At 39.2% G+C, this 23971-nt stretch overlaps 1 protein-coding gene across 1 annotated transcript in view; it reads left to right on the plus strand.

Moving 5' to 3' along the window:
• PCDH15 (protocadherin related 15) overlaps window positions 1-15717 on the plus strand; it is a 1392890-nt gene extending 1377173 nt beyond the window's left edge. Inside the window, exons 35-40 of the mRNA XM_065552026.1 lie at window positions 1971-1992; window positions 4147-4185; window positions 5843-5916; window positions 6890-7025; window positions 7932-9537; window positions 14878-15717. Of these exons, the coding sequence (XP_065408098.1) occupies window positions 1971-1992; window positions 4147-4185; window positions 5843-5916; window positions 6890-7025; window positions 7932-9537; window positions 14878-15431 (2431 nt within the window). The 3' untranslated portion in view covers window positions 15432-15717. The remainder of the gene's footprint in view (window positions 1-1970; window positions 1993-4146; window positions 4186-5842; window positions 5917-6889; window positions 7026-7931; window positions 9538-14877) is intronic.
• The last annotated feature ends 8254 nt before the right edge of the window (window positions 15718-23971 follow it).

Consider the following 23971-nt stretch of genomic DNA (forward strand, 5'->3'; position numbering starts at 1 on the left):
ATCTCAAAAGACAAAAAGCAGGTAAAACAATTCCTAATTCTAATTTGTATTTACTGTGTTTTGCTTTTGATCTTTCTTTTGCTTTTAATACAAGAATAAATATAAAATATCTTAAACAAAATAAAACACTCAGAAGGATTAAAGCGGATAGATAACTGCTGGGAGATTCCTTCAAATTACATTCATCATGTAGAGCAGTGGAAGGTGTGCCATTTGTGCAAATAACTTCATTTTCACAGTAATCCTTAATTATAAGCACTAGTTATATAAAATAAGTGTTGTGTATGTTTTGGCATTAGCATACATCATCATTCATACTGTTTCCCTTGTTTTTCTTTTTTTACTAAATTGAGGGCATCTGTCAGATTGAAAGCCATGGAAACCAGATGGTACTTTTTATCCAGACATTATTACAGATCCTTTGGGGGAGATTTTTAAAATTATTTAATGGGAATGAAATATGTAGTTTCACCTTGGACTTTCCTTTTATAATGGAAGCTTATGGTGTAGAGTGAAATACCAAAAGAAATGAAAGCTAGTGTAGAAAGTTTTGCCTCTTTTTTGAAAGTGTCCAACCATTAATAGTAGAGAAACATTATAAGCACATCTCAAAAGGCTTGATTATGCAATATCGGTGTATTCTCAGCAAATTGAATTCAAAAAGTAAATAAGTATTTTAACTTACTTTTATTACTTGCACTTTTAATCTACAGTGTGTTGACCATACAAGAGCAATTAAATTTAATAGGCTTGCTTTTGCTTATCCTCCTTGAAACTCAAGACCTTCAATTTCTAGAGATTGTTGTAGGCTACAAGGAAACCAAATACAGTGTTGCTCAAGTAGGCGTTGGAAGGTTAAAGGTCATATTTTGGTGATAAATCTTCACTTCATTACTTTCTTATCATAGGGACAACTGCAATAATTTACCCTGATAATCAATAACATGTGCTGAATATTAATAGAAAAGCTTTACAGATAGTGATATTAAAAATTGAGAGTGTTCATTCTGTTCTTTAGTTTTCTCTCAAGTGTAATTAAATGATTTTCCTACGCTGCTGTCTATGTACTAGTTTAAGCTCCACACAATTTTGAGCATTTACCCTCTCTATCTCAAAATAACTTAAACTTTCCTTTTATAGCAACACTGAGATGTAAATGCTGTTCAATATTTTTGCCTAAACCATTTAAGGTTCCTGGAATGAAATGTGAAAGTATAAGAATTGACAGACATAAGAGCATTTTTCCAGTATATGAGTGGTTTACTGAATATGAATTAAAAACAGAAAATATTCCAATAAGATCAAAAGCACAAAGCCTGTGGGAAAATAACCATAGATAGCTGAAAGAATGTAATGCCCATGTAAATACATTGAGGAAATGTTAGGATATGTATCATTTTAATAATAATGTTATTAGCGGAAATTAGCAATAGAAGCTCAGGGCCAAATTCTAACAAGCCCTGCAAGGGTGCAGAAAGCCCAAAAGCAAAATAAAAGCTAAGTGTCTATCAGCTGCAAGACGGAGCAAAACAGAGAATTCTGCACCTGCTCTGTGCCACAAGGAAGATCTCTATGGCACGACTCCACCCTCACTGTGGAAAGAAAGGAAATGGGCGGGCAAGGGATATGAACAGTGGCACTATGCACAGTGTGTGTGCTGCCTCTCCCGATCCATATCCTATTCTACCAGTGCACTGACTCTCTCACTTACTGGGACTCGGTATGCAGCTCTAAACAACACACAGATGCAATACTCTTCCTCAAATATAGTTGTGCAAGTCCAGGCATTTATTTTGTCTCTAAAGACACAGTGATTTTGTATTCTTAGATAAATATTTCTTACCATGTTAGGAACATTTCCAAGGACATTTTTTCCACTTCACTTCCATGAAAATAGTGAATATGAACTACATCTTTACATACTCTTAGAGATGTGTACTAATGATATGTTTTTCTTTTTCTGAATTTAGGCGAGGATATGCACAGCAAGAGGTAAGGCTATTCCCCAACTATATTATTAAAACAGTGTGATAACAGAGAACGTATATCTTCCTATTTCCAGCACTTTTTCTTCAGCTGTTTAAAACACAGAGAATTTTCTTTTGAAATATTAGTTTGATTGAAATCTTAACAATAAATTAAAAAATTGCCTTAATATAAATTAATTTTCTTAAAAGGCTGAAGATTGATGGGGAAAGCTGGGACAAACCCATTAATGTCGGGGCCTGCAAGAGCAGTGTATCCAGCTCCACATGCTCTGTACCCCCTTTGGCATCTGCAAAATCGCTACCTTGCTGTGATTTGCTCCTTCTGCGGGGCTGCATTCATGTGTCTCCTCCGATGGGGTGAATACAGCAAGTAGCAGGACTTCCTGCTTTTTCCATAATGGCTTTATTTTGGCAAATAAACTCCTGAGTAGTACCTTACTATACAAATAACCCCATTGAATTCAGTGGGACTACTTACCTAGTAAGATACTACTCTTCTTGAGGAAGGATGGCAGCATCTGCCACTAAATTACAATGCAATATGTGATGTGTGTTGTAAATTACAACACTCAAAGTAAGTTATAAATAAGGCCTCTGATTTTCAGTTATTTATTTCATTTATTTCCTGGGTTTATTTAAAAAAAATAAAAGGGAAAAATCAGTAAAACTGAAAATAAGGGGCAGTGTGCAGGCAAGAGGGGTGCTCCGTATTCTCAGCAGCCGGGGCTGCAGCAGTCAAGAGGATCTCGGGTGCCAGGACCGAACTCTCTGTGGTCTTGCTCCCACACTGCTCTGTGGAAGTAAACGGGGCCACGCTGAAGGGCTGGAGTCAGGAGGGAAGCGGAAGGCTACAACCTGTGAGTACTGTCCCCGCCAACCCCCCCAACCAGACACACCCCACTTCTGACCCTTGAGTGTGGCCCCATTTGCTTCCCCTGCAAAAAATTCCTGGATCCCAAAAACGTGAAAATCAGCAAAACCTGAATACTGGCGTTTTCAAAAGTCCAGCAATTATTGGTGAGGAGAGGGGAGGGAAATCCGTAAATACTGATAAAGAAGGATCTTAGTTCAAATAATTTGAGCCACATAGTAGTTCAATAGTGTAATTGCCACGAATGGGCTGTGTTTAGCTGTGAGGTAGCACAGGATAATCATATGTAGCTGCCGTTGCCCTCTATGCAGCTTCCAATTGCTCTCCCTCTGATATTGACATGTTTTTGTTATCCTCTACACCATACAGCAGAACAGAGAATATAGTTTTTAGCAATTATATAGTTCCACCAATTACATAAAACTATTTGTATTCCTCAGATGGTGCAGTGAATAGGTACTAGAGTGGAACTAAGGGGATCTAGGTTCAAACCCGAGGTCAGCCACCGACTTAGTGTGAATTCAGGCACATTTTTTTAATCTACTTTATACCTAAATTCCCTAATTGAAAAATGGGAATGATACTTCTCTACTTCAGCGGGCTATTGTGATGATTAAATCTATGAATGGTTGAGATGCTCAGATACTGTGGCAATAAGGGCCATATAAGTACCCAAATACATAGAAGATGGCAACCACAGAGGAAAATAAAGAGGAAGTGATGATCTTGTGATTAAAACACAGGACTGGAAATCAAGATACCTGAGCTTTCTTATTAGTTCTATCATAGATTTCCTGTGTAACCACGAGAAAGCCTGTGGAAGCCATTTGGGGAGAGGAGTACCGAGGAGTAATGTATAAACCCCTGTACAAAGGCCAGATGCCACTGCAGGAATCTCAAGATGCCCACAGATTTGCCTTCCACCTACTCTGAAGTTTTTTAACTTCCACAGTGAATTATCTGGCCTTTGGAAATACATTTAAGATTAGCAAATAATTCAGAAAATAATTATCATATGACTGGGAATTAGATTGTACATTAGACAAAAGAAATAACAGAATGTAAATTGATTTTACTGCAGTATGTACTTACATGGTGCCCTATATACAATGTAACTAAAAAAAGTATTCAATGAGTATTGAAGTATTTTGGCCATTCTGAAATTAAAAATACAGATAGAACAGTGTTTGGAGGCTCTCCTTCAAACCTTTCAGTTTCAACATAAATTACCTCTCTACTAACTAGCACTGTCTGATTAACCTTTCTATTTCTAATTATCTTTGTCAGCAACAGCAATTGCTGAGACCCTCTCTTCTCAGACCAGAGGTACTATTTTTCCTTGTCTTACTATTCTATAACTTTCAAAGCAGCCTTTACAGTATTTTCTGATCTAAATTTCTATTTTCCAGATAGATTTTTCTTCACTATTGAAGAAAACATCTTTATTTTGTAAAAGAAGAAAATGAACTTTTTTATCCCATTCATTTAGTTTTAATTAAATATGATATTTTCTGCCTCATGATATTTTTCCTTGGAGCTATCCTCCCACTTCTTTCAGTCATTACTGTTGACTTCAGCAACACCAACTGCAAAGTTTACTAGCATTGTTTTCAGATTAATAAACAGAATAATTTTATTACTATCACATTTTTATCTAGTTTCTCTGGTGCCAGTCAGTTGGTCATTATTACTCCTAGAGATGAGGTGAGCAGCTGCCTTCCCAAAAATAATAAAAGTATAGTGAAGGATCTGGATTATATCCTTGATGCTTTAAATTAAAATCACTTGGACATGATATTGCTTCCAGTGTAATCAGTAGAACAACTCCCATTAATTTCAGTAGGAGCAGGAGCAGGTCTTTTGGGTCAGATCCTTGGTCCTGATAAACAGTGCTTTTCACTGTACTAGTGCTGCCTTAAAGCTGGCCAGTATGGCCCGCTGAGGATTTCTCTAGCATATGGGAGCCACCGGTGAAGTAAAGCTAATATAGTTGACGTAGGTGCTAGGTTTGGGAAGGAGGAGTGATGGCATGCCATGGAATTCCAACAATCCCTGGCAATCATAGCAACTCCCAGGAGCCACTGGAAAAGAAAAAGGAATATAGAACTCCCAGGATCCCTGGTGATCAGGGGAGTACAAAGGTAACAGACAGCCACCTTCCCCCTCCTCACTCCAGTCCAACTTTTGATGCCTTTGTTTTCAAAAAGACTTTATTGTCTACCTTGCAAGACAATAATCTTCTCTGTAGCATCCCAAGGTCTGTGAAGATTTTTAAAAGGTACAATGGTATTTTTGTATGATATAAACAAAATCATTCCTTCTGATCCAGTACTGCCAATAATAATTGTTAGCAAATAATGCAGATTGTATCAACAGGAAGTGTGTTCTGAAGTAGAGCCTGACAAATACTGTAAAGAAAATAGTCTTCATCTTAGGCTAGGAGTCCTTCTTTAACAGTCCTATGGAAAGATATGGGGCATGAAGGCAAGAAATGAAAATTCATGAGAAAAGTGACAGTATATTTGTGATGAGTCAGTTATGCTGAATAAAGCTATTGTAAAGTACAACTGAAAAAGCTTTTTTCCCCCCTCAGAAGGATATGCAACTTTTACACACTAGAGCCTTTTCTAACTGTGAATATTCTAGGGATGTATCATTAAAATAAAGCATTTATTGTGCCTGTTGGCCTTAGATTACTGAGGTGCCAACTGTAGTTTCTGACCGTTTTTTTCAGCACCACAGAAGCCTTTTGAATTGCGATTTCACCAGCATCCCAGCTAGGGCATGAGAAAAAAGTAACATGGCCACCTGAGACTGTACTACTGAAATGACAAGTGGTAGTGATAAAAGGCACTCACTGTAGTTCTTGTCTTTTTTTTCTCTTGCTTATACACAATTTGTAATATTCTTTTCTGCATTCCTTATCACCATCACTATGTGTTTAAGTATTTCCATTCAGTCAGTTTTCTCTTTTGGATTACAGGAGTTGTCTATGGAATCTGGAATTGATCCAGGCCAAGAATATTATGGGCAAGATTACTACAGTTATGAACATGGGTATGTTTTCAGTTTTCCTATGTAACTTTGCAAATACAGCTTTTCAGGCTTAGCCTGTTTATTATTTCAGCATTCAGTCTGGAAAATTTCATTTTCTTCAGGATTCTAGAAAAACCCGAGGATTACATTTATCTTCTACCTGCAATAATTTACATACCATTGCGACATATGGCCTAACCACTTTTCTGCTCACCATAATAGATCCTCCCCGAACCCGCTGTTGGGAAGGTTGGGAAAAAAATCCCATGCTACCTAGGCCAATCTGGTGGTAAGGGAAAAATTCCTTCTCAGACCCCCTAAAAAGGAGTGACTAGCGCAATGCCCCCTTCAGGTCCTAACCCAACCGGATATTAGCACCTTGATGGGAAGGAGGGTGGGTGCTGCTGCATGGAGAAAGAGCTTTCAAAACCTTTCGCCCTCCCATTCCCAGGGGGTGAGTCAGCACTGCAAAGCTGACCACCAGCCACCTTTTTACAGCAGTTTGCAACCTTCTTCTACCCCTTTCCCTCTGTCCTTCTTCGCCCCCCCCCATTCCCCCTCATCCCCCCCCCCCGGCCATAAAGCACTAGTGCCTTCCTCCAGCAAGCCTGGACAACATCCCTTCCCCTCCCTCTCCCCCCCCCCCCCCCTGCTTCAGGTGCGGTGCAGTCACTCTCCCAATAAAAACAGGCAACAGAAGCAGGTACCTGGAAGAAGGTGCCCAAATTTGGGAGCCTTCTGATTAATCCAGGATACCTAATAGCTCTGGCTTGATCCAAAACCTATTGAAATCTGAGTGTCTTTCTGTTGATTTCAGTGGGTTTTAAATTATATTCTTAATATCAACAATTTCTCATATGTAGACAATAACAAAAGAACAGGGAAACTCCTTTCGGGAGGGGGGGGGGGAGAGAGAGAGAGAGACTATAGATAAATATAGACACACACATACATAAACACACAGAATATCTGAAGTCAAAGGTCTCTTTTCCAGGTATGAATTGCCTCAATATGGGAGTCGTCGCCGATTGTTATCTCCAACTGGAATGTATGATGAGTATGGTGAAGTGGTTGTGGAAAATGATGGCAACTATTATTACAGTCCACATGGATCAACAGCTGAAGGAGAAGTAAGTGTAATATACTCCGTTGATTCTATTGTGTAACAAGACAGTGTCTTTTAACCTTTCCAGGTTTTCTTTGCATAATTAATTAGTGCATTATTTTGTACACACACTAGCTAAGCAACTTCAGACTCTTCAGTCATTGCATTAGGGATCCAATAAAACCTGGTTGGGATTTTCAATTGTGGTGATTGGTGATATATCAAGAAGAAAGTTGCTTTTCCAAATAGAAAGAGGGTTTTAAGATCATGGTTTTATGTCATCATCTCCTTTCCTTTTTTAAAAAATTACAAAGCTGCTTTTAATCTACTTAGAGCTATTTTCCATTAAATCATGGATTTCTTGTCCAGTAAGAAAAATATATAACCTCATATATGATTATATTCCTAAACAATGGTTTATTATATTACTTATATCTGCACTAGTTATACTGAATATAACATGCTATAACTGATTATCTGCAGATGAACACAACAGTTACTACAATAATTTATCATAATGCTTGGTAATGGAGTGTAAGGAAAATAAATGAAAATGCCCAGTGAATGCTAGAAAAAATTTCATTTGAAGTTATATGTTTAAATTTAATGTTCAGAAATAGTAGGCAATAGATAGAAAAAATGATATTAATTAGAAAAGAAGCTGTAATGTTTGAGTCAGTCTTTTGTACCATAACTGAGTAAAATCACTGTGAACTAATTGCCCATTCTAGAAGTTAAAATTTTTCTTTCAGTCCCAGAAACTTTGGCAAAAACACTATATGGTAACAGGTAAGCTGGTTTTGCTTCCAGGAAAAATGTTGAATGATAATATTAACTCTTCGTTCTCTTCCTGCTGAACTATTTTAGGAAAGCAAGTTTTCCCAATACCAATATTTCAAATTGTAATTAAGTTCCATTTTCATAATTGCAGGGGATGAGTCGAGGCAAAGGTCCTACAGGCAGAGGTATAAGCCAGAGAGCAGGGCATCAAATAGAAGGTAGTGTTTTAGGTGGTGGGATGAATCTAAGAGATGGTTCTGGAAGAGAACATAGGACCAGCCAGGGGAAAAGAAAACTAAAAGCAGTGATGCAGTTGAGTCGAATAGCCGTAAAAACCCACAAACGAGAAGGAACAACTGAGTCTGCTCATTCTCCATGGAAGAAAGCAAAGATATTTCCAATGATTCTGCAGAAAGTAAAAGGCAGTAGCAAAGATTCCAATTATGCAAAGCTGATGTCAGCTCGCCCAGTGGACAGTGAAGACAGCATGATTATCAAAGGAAATTATTTCCAGAAATCAGCAGATGACAAACCTTCAACAACCAGAAAACTAAGTCATGTGCTAAAACACATTAGTGTTTCCAAAAAATTTCAAAAGCATTGCAAATCTCAAAGCTCTGCTAGCAAAAGTTCAGTATCTGCAAGTGAAAAAGGAGGGGAAGACTCTGAAAGTCAGGGGGTGAGTGAATCTGAAAGAGATGAAACAAAATCAGGAATTTCAATTAATATCACAGCAGAAAGTGAGCCAGAGTATAGTGATGTTTCTGATGACTATGATAAGAAGAAAAAAAGAAAATCTGCTGCTTCAGATGATGATGAATCATCAGCAAGGAGTAGTATCTCTGCCTCTCAGGCAGATGATAAAGACTATTTGAAAGTGACACTGGACCAAGATGAAACCAATGAAAGTACTGTAGATTCTGATGAAGAGAAGGAGGAAGATTTACACGATTCAGAAGATGATCATTCTGTATCCAAATCAGATAATGAACAGGATGAATCAGAAGAGGACATATCTGAGCACTCTGAAGAGGAAGAAGATGAGGAAGAGTCAAAAAGCGTCCTTTCTCAAGTCTCTGGTTCTCAAAATCAACTCTCTGACAGTGATGAAGATGACTTCCAGTCAAAGGTATCCTCAAATCAGAGTTCCTATAGCAGATCTAGTGATTCCAATAGCAGAAGAGTTAGTGAAAGAACTAGTATGTCAAGTAAGGGAAGTAAATCTAGTGGAGGAACAAGGGATTCCAGTCACAGGTCAGAAGTGATTAATTCTGACAGTGAAATTAGCTCTAAGGGATCAGTCAGTGAAAGAAACAAGAGTTCTGGATCCAGCTACAAGAGCAAAATGTCCACAGTTGGCAGCGAAATAGAAGACACGATAGAGGAGATATCAGAGGAAGATGAAAAATCAGATTTGGAGCAAGATGATACAAGCCCTGATGAGGCAGGTGACAATATAAGTGATAGGACTATGTCTGAAACGTCTTCCATCAGTCAAAAAACTACTTCCAGTAAACAGAGCAAGATAAGAAAATCCGGTATTAGTGTTGGAGGTAGCATGGCTGAAAGCACAGAAGAGACTGATATAGATGCTAAGGATAGGGAAGAAACTCTCAGTAGGAGTGAATCAAAAAGCCTTGAAAGTGAAAATAGTGTTACTTCCAAAGGCAGCGGAGGGACAAAGAGCTCAGTGAGTGCCGCTTTTTCTAGTAAAACGGATGCTTCCCAAGATTCACATCTTCAAAGTTCTGATTCCAATATGAAAAGAAAGAATCTAAGGAAAAAGATTTCCTCAAAACACAGTGAACTTCAGTCAGATGAGACTCCTGATACTGCTGCATCAGAGTCAGAGACTGCCGCTGACTCCACATCCTTTTAAAAAGAGAGAACAGTAGGTGTACATTTTGCAGTAAGGAATGGTCTTGTTTGCTGTGCCCTCTGCATGGTCTTTCATGAACACTACCGATTTGATTAAAACATTAGAAACAAAATGACAAAATATCATCCTCTCTAGACACTTCAATTGCACTGATATCCATCCTGTTAAGATTAGTAACACAGAAAGCTATGCAGATATCATTTCTCAAGTGAAAATACTCAAATGTAATTCTAAGTGAATATACATTGATAGAATTTCAATCCAAAAAGTACTAACAGGAAGGGATGCACTATTTTTCCCTGTGTAAACTTTAACCCTGTAATAAAAAGGCATTTTATTAGTAGTCCTTTAATTTACCCTTTTTGTACTGTGCAAGTCATGGTGCAAAGTATTATTGCATATTACATTAGCAGTAATGGCTAGCTTGTCACAAACTTCTGCATATAGTATGCAATTTATATTGTAATATAATTTATAATTTATGTGTGCATTCAGGCAGCTGCCACAATGAGGAATAGGAATTATCATAGCGATAATCAACTCATATAGCATTTCACTACATGTTCAATTCTGTACAAACATTTACTAATCTTAATAATAATCGCTTGAATGTAGATATTATCATCTCCATTTTACAGATGGGAAAACTGAGTCAGAGGAAAAGTGGCTTACTCTCTGCAGTCTTGGGCATCAGTGGCAGAGTCGGGATTAGAATTCCTAACCTCTGTGCTCATTCCTGTGGTATCTAGATCATTCTGTGTCTCAACATGGCAAAACTTTGGGGTTTAGAGGGTATCAATTCAGACAGCACATTTGAAAATGGAATCCGATAAACAAGATGTAGAAATTCACAAAAAAAGTTGTATTTTCCCCAAAAGTCACCTATAAAATGGACATTTTTTAACATGCACTTATATGACAGTTGCACTCATAGGTTTCAGTTACTACCTGCAAAGTGTCTTTAATCATTGTAACAATATGGGTGATGTTAAATACTACTTGAGCAATTTCTACAGAGACCAACTTTTTTTTCTTGGCTACATCCACATTTTTTATTGCAGGTAGTGCAAGAAAAGTCCAGTTCACCTCGTGTCTGTACTTTTGGACTTGCTCTCTAAAATTCAATGACCTGGAGTATCTGATGCTGTTCAGTACAGAAATTATAGTTTTAGAGCTTTACAATTCCAGTTCCATTCAGAGTTGGCATGATAGTGAAGAAAAGACTCTAATTTAAAGCTCAAGTTGCATTTGTTTTCATATATGAAATTACTGCTGCATGATGCTGTGCCCCACAGAGCTCTAATTCATGCAGCCAACACGTTGAATGTTAAAAATGTGTATACACACCCAGTCTGTAGGCACTTTCTTGTATCTTATTGTACTAAAGACTGCACAGCTCTTTCTCAAACAGTGGATTATGTAGGAGGTTAATTTCAATATAAAAAAATCTCACAATCAGTTCCCACATAAATTAATGTTAGTTTATAGAACCAAAGATGAATCACCTCTTTTGATCCAGTACCTGGATTGTGAGCTACAAAGTTAGTAGGCTGATAAATCTAACAGCAGATGGAAGTATCACAAAGGCAAATCAGTTACTATAGTACAGTGGTTCTCAGCCAGGGGTCCAGGGCCCTCTGGGAGGCCACGAGCAGGTTTCAGGGGGCTGCCAAGCAGGCCCAACATTAGACTTGCTGGGGCCCAAGCCAGAAAGCCAAAGTCCCACCGCATGAGACTGAAGCCCCAGGGCCCCAAGCCCCGCCATCCAGGGCTGAAACCAAAGCCTGAGTAACTTAGCTTTGTGGGTCCCTGTGGCATGGGGCCCTGGGCAATTGCCCTGCTTGCTACCCACTACATGTGCCCTGGCTTTTATATGTAGAAAAACAGTTGTTGTGGCACAAGCGGGCCATGGAGTTTTTATAGCATGTTGGGGGGGCCTAAGAAAGAAAAAGGTTGTGAACCCGTGCTATAGTAGAAAGAGGAAAAGGTTTGATTCTCTAGTATACTTGAACTTGCTATTAAGTTAAACAGTTCTCTTTTGTCAAACTTTTTCTTGGCATCTGTGTTAATGAATACTTCATTCACATGAGTGGGAAATTGTCAGACTTGTGTTTACTATCTGTGTGAGACAAACATATTTCTTGCCTATAGCTGCTATCTCTGACAATATGGAGATTGCCGTTGACTGAATTTTTGAGGGGGCAATGGCCCATTCTTTCAAATAGAGGATATATATGGACATGCTTGTGCTAAAGAGCTACTGTTCTGTATCATTTTTGTATATATAGGGTAAAATCCTGACTCCATTGAAGTCAATGGAAATTTATCCTTAATTTCAATTGAGTCAGTATTGTACCCCTATTTTTCCCATTCTTCTGTGATATCCCATGTCAGAGAGGTGCAGTCCTCTGTGAGTGGGGAAAAAATGTGAGGAAAACTAGGATCTGCATTATTAAACATCTTCTTTAGAATATGTGACTCCCACAAACCATGGACTCAAGTCTTAATGACTCCCCTGCAGTTGTTGCAAGCTCATTGTCTTTACACCTGTCCTTTTTTGCAACATATTTTTTACTTTTTTGTAAGATGAATTTGAAAATGTTTTCTTTGTGCCATCACTCAAGTGTGCCATGGCACTGTGGAACCAGTAGCAAAAGGTATGGAGACTAGTATTCTTGTAGGCAACAAAATATGCCCCAGAGAATCAGCAGACTGTACTGTGACAATTATCTCATATCTATGAAACAAATTTCCTTACACTATGTTCCAATAGAAGCTGTATTTCTATTGCTCACAACTGTGTAAGCGGCACAGTTACCATTAAAACTGACACTGTTGCCATTGACTATAAAAGGAGGAAGCGCGTGTTCCTATATTTGTAATGTGCAAGGCATATAGATTCAGTTATTCCTTTCCTCTTACTCAGTTCTTGGTCCCCAAGTTGTAGCTGCACATATATTGTAGATCTTTTCCTGAAACTAGTCAATTTTCCCATTGACCAAAAGATACATACCAGTATGAAAAAAATGATACGTATGTGTAAGGATAAAAAGGTAGACTAGAGTCCTGTAAGTAATTTGTGCAAAGTTTAGTTTTTCAAAAGCATGTTCAGTACCATTTATTTGTACACTGCATGATTTGCTGTTTTTTAAAATTCTCCTTTCCTCTGGCGTGTGTGTGCGTGTGTGCACGAGTGTGTTGTAGAAATCAGCTCCAATACACTGTATCCTAACAGTAGAACTCTGTGAATAAACATGGAGCTTTCACTCTTAGTTCAAGAGCGATAATAGATGTGTTCATTTTATATTAAGGAAGCAACTTTCTAATGAGATTCATGCTATAAATTAAAATAATGTGAGCAGGTTTTATGTAAACCACAATCAAAACAAAGTCACAACTCTGACATTCAGCTTCTGTGATCCCTATGGAAAATATCGCATGTAGTATAAAATCTATAAAATCTGTAGGCCTGATGTACCACTGTGTTACTTCATTTATTCCACAATGTAATTCTGTTGATTTCAGTGGAGTTATTCCAGTTTTGTACCAGTGTAATGGACTGGTGCATCAGGTCCTACATAAAGCAATAACGTGGCATTTTTTTCTAATCAGTACTATAAACAGTACACTTTACCTTTGCCTGAGAAATTAAGACAATTTTGTTCCTGAAATGCCACTGTCATTGTTACTTTATTGTAAAATAGAAATGTCAAAAGCTATCCCTGAGCTGACATTACAGTGTAGTTAGTATTTAGAATATTTATGTTCTCGAAGAAAACTTCCAGTGATTTTCCGAGTATTTACCACTTAGCACTAGCAGTTACCAAGAACAACCATTTCTGCAGAGTTTTACATGAATAAATTCCAATTTCTATTGTAAAATGATAGTGATCGTGTTGTATTTTATATTCCTATGTATGACCAACTGAGAAATTGATTTTGGTTTACCTATAACATGATTTACACAACACATTTCTTAAGCATGTTTCTGGAAGGGAAAATTTCCATTGTCCAGCCATATCAGAAGCAGGACAGGAGACACTGGATTTGGTTTAAGTAGGCCGTAACTGTATTATTATTTGTCTGAGAGTACCTGGCAGGTAAAAGTGTACAATGCAGGTAAATCCATGATTGTTACAATATCTATCAACCCTCCCCCTTTTTCCATTCTGGTCCCCAGCCAACCCACTGCTGGGACCTTAATATCTACCCCCCCAATCGAATGAGGATTAAGGTGGGCTATAAAGGGGGCTCCCTGCTGTGCCAGTCATGGGAGCCCTGAATCCCTCCTCATTTCCATTCCGTTAACAAACACTTCCTTTAAATCCTTTACCAATCTATTTATCTGACCACTGTATCCCTTTTATCCCTTTCCTATGGGGTATCCCCCCCACACTTACATAATAAGTTGCAATATCAGAGCCTAGCTTCCGTTTCATGCTCACCCCAACTATGCCCCCCCAACCCATTGTGAGGATGGCAAAAACAAAAAAAAACACTTTGCCTTGGCCAATCTCGCAGTGAGGGAATAATTCCTTCCCAGTCTTCCAAAGAAAGGAGCAGCTAGCACAGTGCCCACAGTTGATCCTGACCAAACCTGGTATTTTGCCACTTCCAAGGGGGTGTGCTGCTCGCTTGATCTGGGCTTTTCCAGTCCAGCTTATTCCTATATACTCTCTCCTCCCTTCCAGTCAGGTCACCTTGAGGGATGAATCGGTGTCCCCTCTTTTCCTAGCAAGCCAGATAACGCCTTCCCCCTTTTGCTACCCCCACCTCCTGCTTAAGGTGTGGTGCGGTCAAGCCATGAAGTCTCCAAAGAATCACTTTATTTTCATGGGCACGCAGACTGTCTAATGGTGGATGTGGATTTAGCAAAAACATCATAATGTTTTTCTAATCCTGGAGAGCTTTCTCAGAAATATGTCAGATTTTTCTATCTTTACCTGGTATCTAGCTGAAATTTTGTTGAACAGTGGGTATGCAGATTTCTCAATACTTTTACATCCATTGAGTAGGGGAAATTGTTTAATGTTGAAGCTTTTGGCAGTAATAGGCACAGTTAAATGGAAATGATCAATATACAAATTAAAATGAAAAGTTATAAAATAACTTAATAAAATATGTTAGGTATTTGTCTGAAACACTAGGTAGAATATAGAAGCTGAAAAAATGTAATAAATTATGCTGTGATTTAATAAACTCTCTCTTGTTGTCAAACAGTGGGCCAGAAAGAAAAGGATCAAGTTAGTAGTTGATCCAGAATATGAGACCAGCTCAACTGGAGAAGACAGTGCTCCAGAATGCCAGAGGAATCGTCTTAATAACCCCAATATTCAAAACAATGTAAATGGCAACATCTATATTGCGCAGAATGGGTCAGTTGTGAGAACCCGTCGCATTTGTCTATCCAATAATTTAAAAGTCACATCCCCTGTTAGACTGGGGAAACACTTCAAGAAATTGGACAAGTTAGCAGTGACGCATGAGGAGAATGTCCCATTGAACACATTGTCAAAGGGGCCATCTTCTAGTGACAAACTGAACACAAGACCGTCTAGTGTCTCATTTGCCTCAACTGCTAGAGGGGCTGACAACATAGCAACAAAGTCTGCGGGCAACAAAATGAAAAGCACAGAAGAGCAAGAGTCTGTTGTTGATAATGAGGATGTCAGAGAGCCCTTGGAATCACACAGCGATCTCACACACTCAGATGAAGAGGAGCTCTGGATGGGCCCTTGGAATAACCTTCACATACCAATGACAAAACTGTGATCTTTTTTAATTTTAATTTTTACTTCAGTTTATAATAAACTACGCTTTTTAATGTCACTGAGGAAAATGTATGAAATTTGTATTGTGCACATAAATTGTATACTTTGAATGACATGCTTTAAAGTTGAGAGACTTTGCACTCACATTTGTATCAATTAGTTGTTCTTCCCAACAACACTTTTGACAGGCTCTCAGTTCACTAAACAATACTCAGTAAAAAATTATCTTTTTTGTTTGAACTTGATTTATTGTTTAATAAACAGTGAATTACTAAATGCACAGAAAATTTTGTTGACTTCTCAAAACATTCTATACTTGCCTAGCTTATTTCACTGTATAATATGTGTGGTTAGACTGTTTAGATTTGAAAATTGCATTTTTATGATTGAGGGTTTGATTCGCATCTCACACTATAATAAACCAGAAATAAAGCCAATGATGTCAATGGACCAGATCCTCACTTGATGTACATTGGCACAGCACTATTGAAGTCCATGGAGCTCTGCCAACTTACACTACTTGAGGATCTAGCCCAATAGAATTATGAAGCTATAAAGCGGAAGTGAGACTAAAATCAGGTCTATTGTATCTCTAAATATATTGGTTATATAACAGATTAACATTATTATATGGCAGATTAATAGATTCCAAAGTCAAAAGGGACATGTGATCATCTGGTCTGCCCTCCTATATAACACAGGCCTAGAATTTTCCCAAAATAATTCCTAGAGCAATTCTTTTAGAAAAACATCCAATCTTGATTTTAAAATTGTCAGTGATAGAGAATCCAGCTTGACTCTTGGTAAATTGTTCCATTGGTGAGTTACTCTGACTGTTACTAATCTATACCTTATTTCCAGTCTGAATTTGTCTAGCTTCAGCTTCCAAGCATTGGATTGTTAATCTTTCTCTACTAGGTTGAAGAACCAACTATTAAATATTTATTTCCCATGTAGATATTTACTGACTATAATCAAGTTACCCTTTAACCTTCTCTTTGTTAAGTTCAATAGATTGAGATTTTTGCATCTATCACTATAAGGCATGTTTTCTAAGCCTTTAATTTTTCTCATGGCTCTTCTCTGAACCCTCTCCAATTTATTAACATTCTGCTTGAATTGTGAACACCAGAACTAGATGTAGTATTCCAGCAGCAGTCGCACCGATGCCAAATATGGAGGTGAAATAACCTCTCTCCTCCTACTTGAGAATGGTGTGGAGAAAGTGAATAAGGAAGCATTATTTACTCCTTCACATATTACAAAAACAGGGGTCACCCAATGAAATTAACAGGCATCAGGTTTATAACAAACAGAAGGAAGTACTTCACACAACATATAGTCACCCTGTGGAACTCACTGCCAGGGGATGTTGTGAAGGCCAAAAGCATAACTGGGTTAAAAACGAATTAGATTAGTGTATAGAGGATAGGTCCATCAATGGCTATTAGCCAAGATGGTCAGGGATGCAAACGTATGCTCTGGGTGTCGTAAGCCTCTCACTGCCAGATGCTGGGACTGCGCAACAGGGGATGGATCACTCAGTAATTACCCTGTTTTGTTCATTCCTTCTGAAGCATCTGGCTTTGGCCACTGTTGGAAAACAAGATACTGGGCTAGATGGCCCGTTGGTCTGACCCAGAATGGCCATTATTACCTTCTTATGTCAGCATTAGCTCTTTTGGCCACAGTGTCACCCTGGGAGCTCATGTTCTGCTAATTATTGACCATGACCCCCAAATTATTTTCAGAGTCACTGCTTCCCAGGATAGAGTCCCCATCCTGTGAGTGTGGCCTGTGTTCTTTGTTCTTAGATATATACATTTACATTTAGCTATATTAAAATGCAAATTGTTTTCCTGCACCAAGTTCATCACGCAATCCAGATTTCTCTGAATCACTCTTCATTATTTTCCACTTCCTCAATTTTTTTGTAATCTGCAAATGTAATCAGTGAGGATTCTTTTTTTCCATGTCATTGACAAAAATGTTAAATAGTGTAGGGTCAGGAACCAATCCCTGTGGGACCTCACTGGAAACATAACCACTCAATGATGCTTGCCCATTTACAATTACATTGAGACCAATCAGTCTGTTTTTAATCCATTTAATGTGTGCCATGTTTATATTATCTCATTCTATTTTTGTAATCAAAATGTTGTGTGGTAACAAGTCAAACAGCTTACAGAAGTGTAGGAATATTAGGAGAGTGGAATAGAAGTTTAAATATAATAAAAATTGCAGAGGAGGGATGCTCTTGTTTCAGTTTACCTGCCCTTAGTTCATTCATTGTCTTTTATAAATTAGTTCATTTAAATCTTCTCTAGTTATTCTTTCATCTTTTCTTGCATTAATTTTGTTTTCTTCTTTATACAGTCTATCTTCAGTTTTTATGCTACATCAATAATTGTTATCCTAGGGCTACATTCACCTACATTAAAATAGGGATGACATAGAAGACTGAATGATAGAAATAGGCATACAAGGTAAATAAGTAGGGATGGAGATTCAACTAGAGCAGGGGTCGGCACGTGAGCTGATTTTTAATGGCACGCTGCTGAACCCCGGCAATCGGCTGAGCGGAGCCAATGGGCAGGACCCCGGCAGGCAGCAGCGTGCCATTAAAAATCCTGCCTGGCCCAGCCCGCTCTTCTCCGCCCCCCGCCTACCACTCTCTCTGGCAGGGGCAGGGGGCAGAACAAAGCTTGCTCCTGCCGGCTGCTGCTGTAGGGCAGGCTCCGCCAGCAGCCAAGCTTCCCCCTCCCCCGCCTCTTCCCCCAGCGTGCTGTGTCGTGCGCTACCTCCTCACCCTCCCTGCCGCCGATGGCTCTTGCGAAGGAGAGGAGCCCCAGCGCCCTCGCTGCTCAGACCGGGAAGGAGGCAGAGAAGAGGCAGGAGCGCAGCCTTGGGGAAGGGGGGTGGAATCAGGACATGTCCCTCTAGCCCCCTGCTGTGAGCCGCTCAGGGCAGGGGGCTGGAAGCACACCCCGCAATCCCAGCCCACCCACCCCCGGCCCTCAGGGGATGCAGGAGTCAGGGCAGAGGGCTGGGGGCATGTGAGGGGGGTGCAGGAGTCAGGGCATGGGGCGTGGGAGGCTGGGTATGCATGGGGGGTGCCAGTCAGGGCTGGAGTCGTGGGGGGCTGCAGGGGGCTGGGGTGTGAGGGGGGTGTAGGGCTCAGGGCAGAGGGCTGGGGGGTGGGCTGGGATCGGGGGGGTTCTCCCAGCCCCCTGCCCTGAGCTCTGCACCCCACCCACCCCCAGCCCCCTGCACCCCCCCCACGACCCCAGCCCCGCTCAGCCTGCTGCTGGTCTGGGGTCCCGACCCCCAACACTGCTCAGCTTGCTGCTGGTCTGGGGTCCCAGCTGCCGGCCCCCCTCAGCCCACTGCCGGCCTAGGTGATCAGCATTTTAATTTAATTTTAAATGAAGTTTCTTAAACATTTTGAAAACCTTGTTTACTTTACATACAACAGTAGTTATATAATATATAGACAGAGACCGTCTAAAAAACGTTAAAATGTATTACTAGCACGCAAAACCTTAAATTAAAGTGAATAAATGAAGACTCGGCACACCACTTCTGAAAGGTTGCCGACCCCTGATCTAAAGGTTGCCATTGGGCTAAATAGTACAGTAAGGATTCCCCACCACACTACAGAACATAAAGCTGTGTTAAAGACAAATGAATCATACTGAAGCAAATGAATAGTGAAACTTTTTGAACCTAATGCATGAAAGAATCTATCAAAGGAAAAGGGTTTGGGAACACAGGAAACTTGTATTGGGTCAAAAAGTTGTAGTAAATGTATTGCTTCTAAAATTTATTATATGAAATATTGGCGCCCACTTTTTTCTTCATAATTCAAAAGTACTCTATTGTTTTATTACAATATTTATACAACTTAAACATGCAGCAGAGAGTGAGTTCTGTATTCATTAACTAATGCTTGGAAGGGGAGCCATTATCATTATTAAGAAAAATATTTTCTCGAAGGTTAAATTAGAAACAAAAAAAATGGTCACTGACAAACCATATCTTGTCATGCCACACATTTATTTTTTTAGGGAATAGAATCAAACTGCATTTAGTTAAGAGAGAAATATGGAAACTATTGAACAATATGCTGAGTCAACATCAGCTTCAATTCTAAAACATGCCATGCTGTAAGAAAAAATGCAGCAGCACAAAATTTTATTTCATATTGATGTAGCAAAGCTTCATTACAAAGTTTTGTATATTTATAAACTCATATTTTAGCTGTGCTAGTAAATGCATAGCTGCTGCTGTTTTGTGTTTCCCCCCCATCACACGTGCACAGTCTTTTCCACGAGATTTCCCTTACTACCTGCCTTTACAAACTCTTAGCAAGTAAGGAAAGTCTATATATTCTGAAACTTCTGTTGTACTCGAGAAAGATTGCATCATTTTCAACCTGAGATTTCAGATGTCCCTATTTAAGACAAAATATTCTGAAAGACAAAAGTTGTCCTTGGGAATGTAAAATGCAGCATAAACTGTCAAACAGAAAAATAGCTGCAGTGGATTTTTTTCTTAGTCCTTTTACTTTAACAGTTATGCACTTAGCAGCTAATTGAACATAGCTTTTGCAGTTTAGCTATAGACTAATGCAAGAGTCATGGAAGAAAAGGATGTATCCTTTGAAATAACTAGTAAAAAGTTATGTTTTAATCCTGTGCAAAATATTATTTCACTACACCATTTCACTTGTGAGCCTGTCCAACAGTTCACTTCATACTGACTCTATCTCTCTGCTGTCTCTCCCCCTGTATGTTCTGGTTCCCTTCTCTCCATCACCTCAGACACTAGTATGTCACACAGCTAGAAGTTTAACCAAGACCTACTACTACATCACCTAATGGCCTAACTCTGCAAGGGGCAAGGTCATGCCCTAATGCTGAAAGGCAGCAATGCTATTGCAAGCTTCCTAAAGTAGAAGCCTGTCAATACCTGCTTCACAGCTCAGCACAATGAGATCATTACAATGAATTAGGTATATAGTTCAATTGTTTATCAATGGGCAGCATTAATATAAAACCTACTTGCCTTGGCAATATTTTTAATGATATTACAAATTACTGTTGGTTTAAAGTTTGGTTTGGTGTTTGAGAGGGCTTTTGAAAACTGAATATTTTCCAGTTACTTGCTCTCTTTGGAAGTAGCAAATCTTATTATGAAATAAAATTGTAAACATATAGAGGATATCAGAACCACTAGCAATAAGTGGTATGGGTTTATAAATGAACAAATCACGGCAAAAAAACCCTGTGTTTTACTTTTTTAATAGAATTCCCATATTTGATCCTTATCCTGTGAAGAGGAGTTCTGAATGTGGCCCTAGAAGATGTAGGAAATGGAAAAGATATCAAATATCTGGTTTTTAGTAAATCATTTAATAGTGTTCAACCAATGCTACTCACACAATTCATTAAAAATGGGTTTGGTGTGAGCACTGTCAAGTAGATTGTGAACTGAGTGAGGGATGGCTAACAAGGGTAATAATCCAGCAATGTATTTGGTTGGTGGAGTATCAAAGGTGAATCATAGGCCTGGTCTTATTTAATAATATCAATGACACAAATGATGCTGTTAGTAATGTGGTCACCCCCAAACTAGGAAGAGCTGCAAACACATGTGAGGACAGGGGCATATTGGGCCTGAACCAAAGCCCAATGAAATCAATGTAAAGACTCCCCCTTGACTTCAGTGGGTTTTAGATCAGCCCCCATTGCGAAAATACCTAGACAAAAATAGAAATGTGGACAAGAAATGCAATTATATTTTCTGGTAGATATGGGGGGAAATAGTCCAAAATCCAGATATTCAGTAGAAGGAAATAACCTGGAAAACAATAGTGCCAAGGAGACCAGCTGTATGGCTGGCAAACAGCTATTCTTCCATACTGCTTTGACTCTGAGAACAGCTGCCCCTAACACGTTTTCCAATCCACATTCCTCACCACTTTCAAATTCGTCCTTATAACATCTTGTCCAGAAGAACTGGCAGGAAGGAAATAATCATGGAGAGGTAAGTGAATCACCAAAGATGTGTGTGCTCCTTTGTCAGTAACCACATTATACTATTACTTTCACCCTGACTTTCCTTCCCTATGACCCTCATTTGTCATGTCATGATTAATTTAGCATGTACATTCTCTGAGGCAGGAGCTGCATCTCTGGTGGTTTTGTAAGATACCAATCACAGTATTCAAAAAATAACTATGATGGTGAACAAAAAAACTGACAAATGGGAATGTGCGATAGCAGCAAAAAAAAGCCAGTGTGATTTGACATACATACAGAGAAGCATCATAGGAAAATGGAGATAATTGCCCTTTTCTAACTGATCCTCATGAGCCATGTAGTATTTATTTATAGGCACCTTACTACTAGAACGATATTGACAATGGAGTAATTTCAGAGAAGAGCAACAAAAAATAACTAGGGACCTGGAAGGACATTTAAAGACAGATTAAGATCATAATCCTGCAGTCCTTTGAAGCAATGAATGATTAGCCTGAAAACGGACTACACAAGCCTTTTAGGTGGTATGGCCTACAAGGTACTGAGCATGCTCCACCATCAATGATTTTAATCATGGAATCAAGTCCCATAAAAGCTAAATATGTACAGCTAGATAGCTTTTGTGATCACTGCAAGGCAAAAGGGATTTAATCATAATTTACTTTCTGAACAATAGGCAATATCTTTTAAAATTCAATAATAGTTTCCCATTCAACTAGCTGAAGTATATAATAGATGGTATCGTAACACAGTGAGATATGCCTGATTCAGAATTGTGCTAACTTGTTTTTCCGACTACCTGCGATTCTAACAAAAATCTGCCAAATCTGGTGTCTTGTAATTTCCTGCTTCTGAGAGTTAAATCAATATTAAATCAGTGCTTGGACTAGAGGGAAAGTGCTGCAATGCCCCTCATGCTTGAAAAACTTTCCCCTAGCCTGTGACTCTAATTCTTCAATGACTTCAATATTCCTCCACCTGCTTGCCAAAGGTGGTTTATATCAGGCTTCCTACTCCTTTCCTTCCTCTTTTCTACAAGGGAAGATTAGCCTGAAAAAGGGAAATACACTGCCATGTATTGTAAACAAAAAAGAAATTAAACAAAATGCTAACATCAAAGGTGTGTGTGTTCTTGCACTTCTTTTTCTCTCCAGGCTTCTTATTTCTTCTTTCATTCCTTTTTACTTATGCTTTTGCTTTTACTCCTTCCAACTCACACCTAAATATTCATTCCATTTTTTTCTTTGTCTTTTTTCGTTATATATATTTTAAATTGTTTGGCTCCATTTTTTTTCTTTCTCCCCTCCCCTGCATCTGTTCCCCGTCTAGTTATGTCTCTCGTCCCTGGTCCAGTTTTCCCCACCACAGTCTGTCTCCTTTTCTACACACCCTTAATTTTGCACTTCCAATCTCTACCTTATTCTAGGGTTAGTCAATTTCCCACTGAGTTTCCTCTTACCAATACAGCCAGCCTCACAAGCAACATTTCTTTCCACCAGCACCCTTTGGCCCCTGCAACACAAGTGTCCTGTTAACTCAAACTGTACCAGTGATCAGACCACTTGGATTCCCAGCTCTGCCACTGACCTGCTGTGTGATGTTAGGCAAGACCCTTTGCTTCTCTGTGTCTTCGCTTCTGCAGCTGTAAAATTAGGATATTGATTCTTGCCCTCCTTTATACAATACTTTGAGACCTGCAGATTAAAACCACTATATAATAGCTAAGTAAGATTATCCATGACTAGTTGGATGTTCTATGGATGGGGTAGACCCCCGCCCCTCCGCAAGCCTTCTGTAGGTGTGACAAGAAAGTACTGCACTGCACAGCAGCTAGCTGCAAAGGACAAAACTAGTCTTAAGTTACAATAGGAAATTTGTTTAAATGGGGCTGTTTACCTTACCACCATGGGTATCCTATCAGTAAGGCCATGCACTTGTGAATAAATATATTTTTAATACTGAAAATATTTCTCCTGAATGACTCTTTTTATGGTTCTAGATTATAAGGATGACTCTACATGGGCTTCCTTTATAAGCTGACCTGAGCAGTTGCAAAGTTCTGAAGCACTTAGAGGAGAGGAAAGTGATCAGGAACAGTCAGCATGGATTCACCAAGGGCAAGTCATGACTGACTAACCTAATTGCCTTCTATGAGGAGATAACTGGGTCTGTGGATGAGGGGAAAGCAGTGGTTGTGTTATTCCTTTAGCAAAGCTTTTGAATGGTCTCCCACAGTATTCTTGCCAGCAAGTTAAAGAAATATGGGCTGGATGAATGGACTATAAGGTGGATAGAAAGCTGCCTAGATCTTCGGGCTCAATGGGTAGTGATCAATGGCTCCATGTCTAGTTGGCAGCCGGTGATCATTCCCCTCTATTCGACATTGGTGAGGCCTCATCTGGAGTACTGTGTCCAGTTTTGGGCCCCACACTACAGGAAGGATGTGGAAAAATTGGAAAGAGTCTAGCGGAGGGTAACAAAAATGATCAGGGGGCTG

Source organism: Chrysemys picta, chromosome 7 (assembly GCF_011386835.1).
Source record: "Chrysemys picta bellii isolate R12L10 chromosome 7, ASM1138683v2, whole genome shotgun sequence".
Classification (NCBI taxonomy): Eukaryota; Metazoa; Chordata; order Testudines; family Emydidae; genus Chrysemys; species Chrysemys picta.